The sequence below is a fragment of the Phyllostomus hastatus genome, unplaced genomic scaffold (genome assembly GCF_019186645.2).
Source record: "Phyllostomus hastatus isolate PE091 unplaced genomic scaffold, TTU_PhHast_1.1 phas_scaffold_39, whole genome shotgun sequence".
Lineage (NCBI taxonomy): Eukaryota > Metazoa > Chordata > Mammalia > Chiroptera > Phyllostomidae > Phyllostomus > Phyllostomus hastatus.
Genome location: NW_025334028.1, coordinates 13,057,785 through 13,071,417, shown reverse-complemented (window position 1 = coordinate 13,071,417; position 13,633 = coordinate 13,057,785). Strand labels below are relative to the sequence as shown.

Below are 13,633 nucleotides of genomic sequence, written 5' to 3'. Positions count from 1 at the left end.
GTATCTAATAAACTATAACTGTGACTGACACTGTGTCATAAAATTAAATATGCAATTATAACTTTTTATAATGATTTAAACTTTAGGGCAATAAACTTTTAGAACTAAGAGAAAACCTCAAAGATTACTAGCCAAGCCTTTATTTTTTGTATGAAGAAACCAACCCAATGTAGCCAAACTAACCAACAGTTCTATGATTTCAGCTAATCAACTGTAGAACCAAGACCAGAATTTCTCCTTTCTGATTACCAATGGAAAATATTCCCAGAATACTTTCTTTAGAGAAATTAGAAAACTATGAAAATATGGACACATTAAGTATACAAAAATTTCCAAAAGATTATTAAAGAAATAATTGAATATAAGTTTGTCATAAATTTGACCCAAGATCAATATGCTAGTAAAAATGAACATGATTTAATTACTTGGTTTTATTACTAATTTATTCATTTAATTTTGCATTCTGAGAAAGGCTTTTTAAGATTGATTTAGATGGTTCAGGTCATTTTTTTTTTTTTTAGCTGTGAAGGGAATTTTATGTGTTGCCTTTTATTCACTCTGATTAGCATAAGCTTTCCAACTCATACCTTCACTGATTAGATGAGAATGTTTACAAATAGCTACCATGGTACCTAAGGAATTGAAGTCATTTTTTAAAGAAAATTTATGAATATGTATGCTGTTTAAAGTACATTCCATTCTTTAGAAATGTACATATAGGACAAAATTTATAATTACCATTTATTTCATAGTACAATTTCTTCAAATAGAGAGTTCATGAAAATTATATAGATTTTAGGAAAAATCTACAACTATCTTTTATGCTCACCTTTTTCTAAAATATAGAAATTTTTATTTCATACTAATTTTTAAAGTAATATTTCATTATGTTTCACCATTATTTTTTTTCACATTTTTTATTGCTGTTCAAGTACAGTTGTCTCCATTTTCCCCCCACCACTCCCCTGCACCCCAGCCATCCCCACCCCCATCCTCAATCCTGTCCCTCTTTGGCTTTGTCCATGTGTCCTTTATACATGTTCCTGACAACACTTCCCCCTTCCACCCCCCGCCCTGTTATCCCCTCCCACCTCCCTCTGGTTGCTGTCAGTTTGTTCTTAATTTCAATGTCTCTGGTTATATTTCGCTTGCTTGTTTGTTTTGTTGATTAGGAATTGAAGTCTTGAAGGACTTTTAGTTGCAGGGATTTAGGACCTTGCTAATCAGTGGCTTCCACAAATGACCAGCATCAAAATCCCTGGGGAATTTGTTAGAATCTCAGCTTTCCCTTTAGTATACCTGGACCAGCTAAACCCGAATCTGTATGAACAAGATCCCAGGTGATTCTGATGCACATTCAAGTTTGAGAAGCACTTACTTAGTTAATAATTTCAGAACCTGGTCCTGTTTCTTGCCATTTCCTTCTCTGTTTCTTCCTTGCCTGCCTTTTTTTCGGCCCCACTCATAACCCCCCAAAAAGGAACATAAAATATCGGCATGTACTTTAACAAACAAAAACAAGTTCAGGTCTAAAGTGCATAGAAGGAAGGAGAAGAGATATATCTCCTCATTCTGAGATGGCATGGGGCTAGTTGGTTCATTAAACCTATATATATCTTTGGAGTGTTTTTAGCATCTAACAGATCTACATCTTTTCCCTCTTCTGTATCCCCCCCAGTCATTATTCACATTGGTCCCTGCTCCCAAAACCAAGGGTGTATAACTACTTTGAGAAGTGAACTACAGGAGTTAATTATACAGTGTTGAATTTACAGAGGGTGAGCCACAAAGCATCAAAGCAGGGACTGTCTGTTCCCTTTAAGGACAGACCAGCAAAGGATTTGTTGCTGGTTATGTAACGTGGGCACCACAGTGAATAACAGGCATTGTGAGGCAGAGGAGAAATGTTTGTGATGAAAACAAAGTAAAATACCTAAATGCAGGGCTGCGTATTCAAAAGTGACTCTGGTGAGTTTTTCTTCTAGTGAATGAGTGATTAAAAGTCTAGTGTAGTGATTAAGAGCTTAGACTCTGAGCTAAAACTTTTCTTGGTTCAAATCCCAACTCATTTACTTCTTGGCTCATGACTTAGCAAGTTACCTAACCTCTCTAACCTCTTCATCTGAAAATGGGGAAAAGAAAACAATAGAACCTCCCTGGCTGGTATGGCTCAGTGGATTGAGTGCTAGCCTGTGACTGAAGAATCACTGGTTCACTTCCCAGTCAGGGCACATGCCTGGGTTGTGGGCCAGGTCCCCATTAGAGAGTGCTCAAGAGGCAACCACACATTGATGTTTCTCTCCCTCTCTTTCTCCCTTCCTTCCCCTCTGTCTAAAATAAATAAGTAAGATCTTTTAAAAAGAGAAGCCTTGGCTGGTATAGCTCAGTGGATTGAGCACGGGCTGAGAACTGAAGGATTGCAAGTTCTATTGCCAGTGAGGGCACATGCCTGGGTTGTTGGCCAGGTCCCCAGTAGGGGGCACTCTAGAGGCAACCACACACTGATGTTTCTCTCCTTCCCTTCCCCCTCTCTAAAAATAAATAAATAAAATCTTTTTTAAAGAAATAAAACAATAGAACCTACATCACAGGGTTATTGTAAACAGTAAATCAGAAAATCTAAAAATATGTAGCACGATGTCTGAAACATAGTAGTTGGCAAGTGTTAGGCTATATTTATTTCTTTGTTCGTTGATTCAGTTATTCATGAAGAGTCTTCTAGCAGTTTCCCTTGTACACTATAGTATTATTTGAGGTGGTTTTGGGAGGAGGGGATTTGAATATGGTCTGTGGCCATGACAAAGAGTTGGAGCTTTAACCAGAAATTCTCTTGAGTATCTGTTGATCCCCTCCAAGATAGTGAATACTGTGTTGGGTATGGTGGTGGTAGTAGTGGTAAGGAGTCCAGTGAAAGAAAATGAGGAATACCATACAGTCCCTGGAGGCACTTAGACTCTTGAGTTGTAAGAAATGAGCTATACACGTGCTTGGAAGAAAAACTCAACAAACAATTCCAAAGCAGCATATTCATATGTTGAAAGTTATGCCCTAAAAATTAGGATGTTTGGAGTGACTGAAAGGTAACCATCAGTAACGGTCATTAACAGTTTTTCTTTTATTTAGATGTAGTCTAGTAAAGAAGGAAGAAAAGGGAAAGAACAGATCTATTAGGCAAAACTATATTTTGACATAAACTAAAGATTTTTTTAATCTCTTCTTTTAAGCATAGATACTTTTTAATCTTGATTTAGAAGCTGACTAAGCCCTAGCAGGTGTGTCCAACCTATGGCCTGTGGGCCGTGTGCAGGCCAGGATGGCGATGAATGTGGCCCAATACAAAATCATAAATTTACGTAAAGCATTATGAGATATTTTTGTGATTACATGTTGCAGTGTATTTAATGTGTGGCCCAGAGAAGCCAAAGGGTTGGACAGCCCTGCAGTGTGAAGTGTGGATATTGATATGGTTAAAATAGCTGCCGGCCTCACCCCCTCCCTGTGGTTATGTAAACATAGAATATGCAGGCAAGATGGTGACATTATGAAGGGTGCTAATCAAATAGTGTTCTATAATTTCACCCTTCCACTTTATGTTGACTACTTATTAATACTTTCAGAGGAATTCATGCTTTAGAAAAAATGGGAAAGTAGAGGAAGCTTAGAAATGTTGGACAAAACAGCTATAAATCAGGTGTTAAGATGAAACATAAAACTTGAGCTATAGTGTATCTTGAGGAATTTAGGAAGGAATGAAGGAAAGATGGCTTGGAAAAGATGGTTGAGAAATAGTCATGTAGAAAACAATGTTGGTTCCTTGTCCTCTCTTCCCTAGGGTCCCTGCTGCTCTGTCCATGTCCAAAGCAGTGTTAGAAAGATGTTTCTGTGTACAGGTCTGGAGAGGTTTGCAAGGAAGGGACGGGTTTGGGCTGGGGAGACTGGGGAATGGGTAGAGTTGGTAGCAGGAAGATAGCAGAACTGCATTCATGTTTGGGAGAAAAAGACCCTGAACTAAGACCATGGCAGTAGGGTAAAAGGTAGAGTTTTTAAAGGTCACTTGTGAAACTGTCTTGTCATGGACATCTTTAAAATGGAGGGGGAAAAAACACTGTTCTGGAATAAATACCCAGGGCCATCTCTATTTCTAGAAACAAGAGAAAATCAGCATCTAGCAGGGGCTGGATAAACATCGTGCGAGAGCCTGGCCAATACTTTAAGCCAGAAATCCCCTTCAAATGCTTGGTTCACAGCCTCTGGTCTTCCGTCTATGTGACTTTCTTTCTCTTTGCTTCTTCTCTACAGTGCCTGTGTATCCCAAGTCAGCAATGCTTCAACAACAGGAGAGTAAGTTACTTGAATTGAAGGGGTTTTTTTTCCTTCTCCTTGCCCACTTATTAAATAAAAAACAAAGGCAATTCTAATGTTGGATAGTGTTGGAAGATTAATACAATAAGCAATCAAATGACTTTGCAAACTACACAAGAGGAGAGCACTAAGTAAGGAATATTCCTATTTGATCTTCTGTTGGGGGGGTGTGACTAGAGACAACTTTACCATTTCAACATGAGATTTTTATTCATTTCAGTCTAAATAATGTCAGGGTCAATATTTGCAAAGCAGTCTGTGTGCGCTGGAAGGTATGATGCAACAGAGGATGCAATTAAAGGTTAAAGTTTAACCATGCCTTTACATCTTCCTTTGTTAATTTTAGTCAGCCTACATTTATTGTGTGCCTGCAATATGCCAAGCACAGTGTTAGGTGTGTAAGGTCAGATGAGCCTCGGGCTCAGCCTTCAAGCTAATAGGAGCACAGAAAAGAAAGCAACACATCATTTTTCCACAGGGCAGCGGCAGCACTTGGTTAATTTTGTCCATCATGTGTCTTTTCCTCCTAAGGCTACCAATTGCACTTTGACTAAACTCTAAACCCCTGTTACCTGTGCTTGCCTACCTATCCAGCTACATTGCTCATTTTGCTTCAAGCCCCACGACCTTCTGTTTCTGGAAAAGGCCAACCATATACTCGTATCTGCCTCAGAGCCCTCGCACTGGCTGTTCAGCCTGGACATTCACCTCTTTGTTCCAGTGTCTTCTTATCTTACTTCAGAAGTCATCCCTGACTTCTCACACTCTCCAACCCTGTAGTCTGTTTTGTGGAAAATGTATCACTATCTGAAATTTCACGATCTGTTTATTATCTCTCTTCAAAGCAATGTATATATTGCCATATTCGTGGCTGTACTCCTAATACCTAGAAAGATGCCTGGCATATATTAATCACTAAATAAGTATTTACAAATAGTCCCTTGCCCAAAGATTTTCCCTGGTGAGACATGGGTGGGCCTTTTTGGAGCCTCTTCCATCAGTAGAGGCCAGGTGGAGGAAGAGAGGAATATGTGATGTGATGAGGAGGAAAAGAATTAGCAGAAGCATTAATTGGTATGAATTTGGATCTAATAGAATGAATTTGGATTTTTTTTTCTTTTTTGTTAGGCAAGGAAGCAATCAGAAGGCAAGATTGACCTCTTACTAACCTTTGTGAATTTTAAAGAGATTCTAGAATTATACTAAGATGTATATGTTCTTGCCCATTTGTTTCCTGATAACCTTTATTTGTTATGTGTCTCATATAGTTTGGAAAAGGTATGGGGTTGGTCTATATGTACATATTATGTACTCACATTCCTCTGTACTACTATTAGTAATCTTGGATCATTGGGATAAGGACTTCTAAATATAAAAGTTCTAATGCCCAAGTTAGACTAGACTTGTTCATTGTCTTGAAATAGTGTTAGTGAAATTACTGTGAGTCTATTATAAAACTATACTTGAAAAATCTAAAGTTCTTAAATTTCTAAAATCCATTTTATTTGAATGAATTTATTTCTCAATCTGAACATTTAAAAATATATATGTGGTTCTTTTTTAACTTTAACAGCTTTACCAAGATACTAAATAACTCCACATATTATTTTTCTCAGGTTTAACGAAATAAATCTATTCTTCCATCGGCAGTAATATATACTGGGGTGTTTGTGTGAATACAGCCTCAATCATATGTATCACCATTTAACTGAATAGGTTCAGAAAGATTTTGCTCTTCTGTTATGAGCAGTAATTGTTCTGGTGAGGTGTTCTTTTGTTAATAGTGTTACTCCCTGTATAATTTTATCTCAAAAGAACTTTAAATAGATAATAGGCATCATAAAATTATTTGTGCAGGTTTTCTGTGTAAGTCATACTCTCCTCTGCAAAACTGGTTTGAATTCTGAAAGAAACTCACCGTTTTAAGAATAGGTCCATTATTATTCTATGAGGAAAAAAATCTTTCCTCATTCTGCCTTATATTAAATGACCTTATTTCCTGACTGCCTCCTATAATTGTTGCTAGACTTGTTGTGGGCATGTCAGTAATCCTGGACTCACAAAGAGGAGAGACTCAGTTATCAGATTGGTGGAATTTGTTCAGTTTAGTTTCATTTTTAACACACAATGCAAATATTTTTGAGGTGAGTGCCTCATATACTATCTTTACTCATGAAGTTGTGGTAGGTCTTCCATTAGAATGCCAATATTTTCCTATTTATAGGCACATATTTTTAAAGGCAATCACGGATAAACTTGATTGCTTGAATCATTCTGTATTTTTTTTTTAACTAGACTCTTAGAAAGAACTATCCGGTCAGCTGTAGAACAGCATCTTTTTGATGTTAATAGCTCCGGAGGCCAAAGCTCAGAGGACTCAGAATCCAGATCACCCCCAGCACCTTCCACCACATCCGCCCGACAGCGATGGCGCCTGTCCAAGGAGCAGGATGAAGTGCGACGCGGCAGAGACATGTGAGTTGATGTCGGTGATACTTGTTTGTGTTTTCTCTTCTTTCAAAAATATACACCTGAGTTCGTCACTGTGTCATAGTCACTCCCATTTCAGTATTAACATTAAAATTTTTTAAAATTTTCATTTTGACCATTCTAAAGTTAGCTAACCTTTGGAAATTCATAGGTGGTTGAGTAAACATTTCAGTTTTGTCTTAATTTGACATGTTGTAGGAAGCCACCTCTGATTTAATACATTTCATAGCTTCTTTGTGAGTATCTTATTTCAAAGAATCCTGAAAAAATGGAGTAAATTGCTATATGCCTGTCCAGAGGTGGTTTTTTCTTGTTAGACAACATTCAGTTGGCTGTTAAACTAGCATATGAACCAGCAGATTTTCCTACTATGTTGACCTAATTAAATACCAGAATATCTCTCTAATATCTATCTGACGGTTGATTATGTTTTAGTATAAGGAAGGTTGAGCTTAAGTTTAATTAAAAGTGGAAATACTTGAGTTATTTATTGTTATAATGACTATTTTTATTTTTAAGTCATTTCCACTGCATGAATTTCAAGAATAGTATTACAAGGAACTTTATTCTCGATTAAAAGGTTTGATAAATACAAATGAACAATTTTTGAATAATCATGATTTAAATTGTCAAGGAAGATAAATTTATATGTAATAGACAGTATTCATATATTTTCACAAAAGCGTTAGTATTTTTACTGCTGTAGCATTTAGGCGTTATGTAAAGTTGTTGTCATGACCTCATTATTACATGTCAAAGACTAAACTATATCCCAGTCCCCATCATTCTTTCTTACTTCGACTCATACTCTACATCAAAATCTTTATTAAAAAAAAGAAAGACTTCTTGTTGCTTAAAGAAAACACAGAAGATAAATGGTATAAGTAAATTTCATGTGGCACATCACTAAAGTGCTGTATTAACACTGTAATTTTAGAAGTAAGGCACTATTATTAGTATAACTGACTGGCTTTTCAAGTGACATTAGCACTTTTTTTCATTTTTACTGAGCAATAATGGACATACATCACTGTATAAGTTTAAGGTATAAACATAATGGTTTGATTTACATATATTTTGATATAATGCCAAATAGGTTTAGATAATCAGCACTTTAAAAAATAAAAAAACATTTGTGTTGGAGCTGGTGAAGAGGACAGACTGCTGTAACATTCCCCATAGAAAACAGAAAAAATGTGATATAGGAGATTTACATGTTCAATTAGCTACTGTCTGAGCTTTATAGGCAGTGTTTAGGTGTATGATTAGTTTCTGGACTGCTTATATTATCTTATACAGCAAATACAAATTACTCATTTAACATTGTTCTTACCCTCTGCCTCATTTTTTGCCAAATTGCAGCAACACTTTGCATTTTTAAAACACCCTTAGTGTGTCACAACATCATGCTTTTCACCCACTCTCTTCGTTTGGACAGAGGGATAGCCAGTGAAGGTTGGAAGTAGTAGTGAGGCCAGCAGAGAGAAACAGGCAGTGGTGATGGTGGCGGTGCATGCATGGCCACAGACAGGAGGAACGCAGTGGGGCAAGGTCAAAAATGAGTAGAAGCTAGACCAGGAGAGCAATATGAAACACAGGGTAACCTGTCCTGCAGATTTACTTACAGTCTTCCAAGTCCAAGGATGTTTATTTCTCTTTTTTAATAGACACGGAAATAGAAACATCAATTTGTTGTTCCACTCATTTGCACATTCATTAGTTGTATCTTGTATATGTGCTCACCGTGGATTGAGCCTGAAACCTTGGCATATCAGAACAATGGAGCTACCTGGCCAAAGCCAAGGGAGGCTCTCTCCTAAGCTGATCCAGGGTCACTATCATTCCTTAATGTTCCTTCCTCAACTCGCAGCCTATACTGAACCACTTCTCTGAGCTCTCCAGGTCTTTGGAAAATGAGCCCCTTATTTCTCAAGACCCACACCTCCTACTTTTTCCCCCATGAAGGTCTTTTCATATGTCCCCAGGAGATGCCCTAACGTGGCATCAATTGTGAGAAAATTGAAAATTATTATTATAGCTTATAGTAAACATGCTTCTCTCAATATATGCTTTTATGTAATTGACTCATTTATCTAACATTTTCATGAGGATTTGCTTGAAAAATTAGGAGAGATTAACCTAGACTTTAAGGTTAGACTTTACTATACTTTACTATATATTCCATTCAAAACTGTTAGCCCTATATAATGGTTAAAAATCTGCTGAAAAATAGGAGTTTTTTGAATTATTATCTCTTATTTTGCCTCTCAACAAATCAGAGCTGCAGCCATATTTTTTTTAAATCCTTGAAGCTAATGGTTACCATATTTTGAGATGAGATTGACAAGTCAATACAGTCTATACTAAAATTATCATAGCAGATTTTTGAAATAAGCAATACAGAAGTTAAACTAGATTAATATATACTTCATTTTAGTATACATGATTTCTTATTTGTCTGAATTCATAAGGAAATGTTATCAGGCTTATATTATTATTTGCTACAATAAAAACATAAAAACTTAGACAATATATTCATTACGTGAAAGGGTACAGTTTAAAAATTTACCATCTGCTGGGTGCATGAAATGTTGAATCTTGGTGATAGGTATTTGAAAGTTCATTGCAATGAATGAAAATTTCATAATAAATATTTTTAAGGCAAAGCATAATTTTAAAATGGTTTTAATGTTCTAAAACATGATGAACTGGACATTTTTATTATATAAGTATTATATTGAATTCCTACTGCAAAGTAAAAGAAGCATGCTGTGTTAGAGGAAAAATGAATGGTTCAGTATTGCTGGAACATTGAATGCATATGTAGGGATAAGGAGGAAACTCTGAAAGAAACAAAATATGAGATCTAGATAGTAAAAGTGAGATGCCACAGAGATCTAAGGTCAAGTCATAGGTAAGCCGTGTCAAGTATGATTGAAATCTCTCAGAATGTTGCAGGAAGGAAGGAATTGTGTACCATGCTCCTCACACTCACATAGGTCCTGTGGTGAGAGGCACTGACTCACACAACAGCAAAGACGTTCCTTTGCGAACAGGATTTCCACATGAACATACCTGCACAATCAGATTTTCATATATTTATTTGAATAGGATTTATTCCAGCCATTCATTCACTATTCAAAAGCTTCTAAAATAAACTTTGTACCATAACAGAGTACCACAAACTAGAGAGCTTAAACAACAGAAATTTATTTTCTCACAGTTCTGAGAATCTGGAAGTCCAAGATCAAGGTGCTGACAGGGTTGATGAGGCCTCTCTTTTCAACTTGTAGATGGTGCCTCCTCACTGTGTCCTCACATGGCCTTTCTTCCATGTGCATGCTCTCCTGGTGTTTCTCCCTCTTCTTATACTTATAAGGACACCTGTTCTACCAGAATAAGCCCCCACCTTCATAACTTCCTATAACTTTAATTACCTTCTTAAAGACCCTATCTCCAAATACAATCGCATTGGATTAGCATTGCAACAAATAATTTGGAGAATTCAGTTCAGCCTATAACAGCTTTAAAATGTAAAACCCCTCCATTAAAAAATTATAATTGGATTTATAACCTAGAGTTAGGGAAAGTATTAAGAATGACAAGAAGACAGAATTTAAACAGTAAAACAAATAGTTTTGAATTTCAGAACAAACTCCTGTCACCATCCACAGCAGGCACTGCTCTCAGTGCATGGCAGGGGGAGTTATCTGAGAATATTTGCATGAGTATATTGTCTGGCATGTTAGTCCCTGTCAGCACTCCCAGATGTCTTCACTTATTTTACATTAGGATTTTTCTTATAAATGTTGCACATATCTTTTGTGTAATTTTACTAAATCTATGTGTTTTTATATGAAAAGTTGTATTTAAAAGATTAAATTAAATATGAAATATTAAAAATCACAGATGATAATATAATATCACTTTGGAAGTAGTATGATAATATTAATTCATAATTTTGCTCCACTATAGTTCACATAAGACAGAATATTAATTCAGATTATAGAATAAATATTTAATGTTATTCATTTTTTGATATGGTTGAATGGATAGTAAAATATGGTCATCTATTTCACTCTTTAGAGTTCATTTATTTTAAGATATAGCTTCAGGTGCTTAAGAAGGTACCTTTAGGGTCATACCATGAAGAAAGGTAAAATTTCATTCATTTGTGCCTTCTTGAGCCTGGTGCTGCACTGATGGTTTAATTTGTTCTATGATGTAGTAAAAGACAAACAACCAGCCAGGATGGAGGTGTAGGTAGAAATGCTTCATTTCCTCACACAACCAAAAGAAGTGTAACAACCAATTTAAAAACAATAAACAGCCAGAACTGTCAGGAAATCAAACTGCATGAACTCAACAACCAAAGAGTTAAATAAACACTCATCCAGACCGGTAGGTAGGAGACACAGAGACAGGCAGCCAGGTGAAGAGGACCCAGAGCAAGGCAGCAGACCGTGCAGGTGAGGCAGGGGCTGGCTGACCGGGAAACTAAAGAATCAAAATAGCAAGCTGTAAAATCCTGTGGGGGTTGCAAAGGTGGGAGAAACTCCCAGTCTCACAGGAGAATTCATTGGAAAGTGGAGCTAGAACAGAGCAAGAGAGGGACATTGTTCCTTCTCTGACCCCTTCCCCACAGACAGCCCCACAACACAGTAAAGAGGGTTGCCCCACCCTGGCAAATACCTAAGGCTCTGCTTCTTACAGTAATAGGTGCACTGAGACAGAGAAATATAACCCAAATGAAAAAAAAAAAAACAGATCAAAACACCAGAAAAAGAGCAAAGCACAAAGAGATAGACAACCTATCTGATATAGGGTTCAAAACACTGGTAATCAGAATGTTCACAGAATTGATTGAGCTGGGTCGAAAAATGGAGTAAGAAATGAAGGTTATACAAAGTGAAATAAAGGAAAATATACAGGGAACCAACAGTGAAAGGAAGGAACCTGGGCCTCAAATCAACGATTTGGAACAAAAGCAAGAAATAAACATCCAACCAGAACAGAATAAAGAAATAAGAATTCAAAAAAAGGAGGACAGGCTTAGAAATCTCTGAGACAACTTTAAGCAATCCAACATCTGAATCATAGGGATGCCAGAAGGAGAAAAGGAGGAGCAAGAAATTGAAAACTTATTTGAACAAGTAATGAAGGAGATCTTCCCCAATCTGGTGAAGGAACTAGACTTCCATAAAGTCCAGGAAGCTCAGAAAGTCCCAAAGAAATTTGACCCAAGGAGGAACACACCCAGGCACATCAAAATTAAGTTACCCAAGATTAAAGATAAGGAGCCAATCTTAAAAGCAGCAAGAGAAAAGGAGACAGTTACCTACAAAGGAGTTCCCATAGGACCATCAGCTGATTTCTCAAAAGAAAGCTTGCAGGCAAGAAGGGGCTGGAAAGAAGTATTCAAAGTCATGAAAGCCAAGGACCTACATCCAAGATTACTCTACCCAGCAAAGCTATCATTTAGAATGGAAGGGCAGATAAAGTGCTTCTCAGATAAGGTCAAGTTGAAGGAGTTCATCATCACCAAACCCTTATTATATGAAATGTTAAAGGGACTTATCTAAGAAATAGAAGAAGATCAAAAACTATGAACTGTAAAATGACAACAAACTCACAACTATCAACAACTGAACCTAAAAGACAAAACAAAAACTAAGCAAACTAGAACAGGAACAGAATCACAGAAATGGAGATCACATGGAGGTTATCAGCAGGAAGGGGGAGGAGGGAGAATGGGTAAAAAGGTACAGGGAATAAGAAGCATAATTGGTAGGCATAAAATAGACAGGGGAAGCTTAAGAATACTATAGGAAATGGAGATGCCTAAGAGCTTATATGTACAACCCATGGACATGAACTAAGGGGGGGAATGCTGGGGGCGAGGTGCAGGGTGGAGGGGAGATAAAGGGGAGAAAAAAATTGGTAAAACTGTAATAGCATAATCAATAAAATACACTTAAGGAAAAAAAGACAGACAAACATTTTGCTAAGTAATTTAATTTTTTGGAAACCTCTTAAAAGGGAATGTTTAAAATACTTAAAGCAAACTATTTCAAGAATGTTAAATAAACTAAATTCTGTAATTATGACATTTATATCTACTTCTAAAACTAAGTCATGAAGCACCTCTAGTAATAAGCTTACATCCTGGAACTCCTTGCACTGGGAAGTAACAACCCTGTATTTCAGTTAAAATACTTTGTATTCCATCATTTTTATTATACTATTTCTACCATAATTATCTGACACAGTAAGATTTAGATATTAATGCATTTTTACTATGCCAAACTGCCTTTATCATTTGGTAAATCAATATGTCTCATTGTAGATGAACAGATATTATATTTCCTTTTTTTATTTTCTCCATACATTGTATTAATGTATAAAATTTATATGTGCATGTGTATGTGTATATAATATATACATATATATTGTGTGTTTATATATGCATATATATGGGTGAATTATATTGTTAGGCTTGCACTAGTCTTCCTGTTTGCATACAAATTACTTTTGGTACAAATACAAAAGTTGTTCATTGCTAGAAGTACAGCCCTTGCCAATTTGCCTCTAGGAATAATTTCTCTTTTACAGTGATTTATTTTGCACCAAAAGGTGTCAGGAGTGACACTCTGCTCAGATTTTGATCAAAGATGGAATTTCTAGGCACTCTTCTGACTCCTATGTGACACAGTGGCAGTGTCATTAAAATGTCCCTTATACCTTTCAAAATACAATTAAGGTAATTTTCTTTCAATTCTAG

The 13,633-nt window shown here is 36.4% G+C and overlaps 1 protein-coding gene across 11 annotated transcripts in view; it reads left to right on the top strand.

Moving 5' to 3' along the window:
* FAM13A (family with sequence similarity 13 member A) overlaps positions 1 to 13,633 on the top strand; it is a 269,131-nt gene that overhangs the window by 198,151 nt on the left and 57,347 nt on the right. For 9 of the 11 annotated variants that reach the window (XM_045820022.1, XM_045820018.1, XM_045820023.1 and 6 more), the window contains 2 exons: positions 4,300 to 4,341; positions 6,658 to 6,837. In XM_045820022.1, coding sequence (XP_045675978.1) covers positions 4,300 to 4,341; positions 6,658 to 6,837 — 222 coding nt within the window. The remainder of the gene's footprint in view (positions 1 to 4,299; positions 4,342 to 6,657; positions 6,838 to 13,633) is intronic. The other 2 variants (XM_045820019.1, XM_045820027.1) reach the window with 2 other exon arrangements.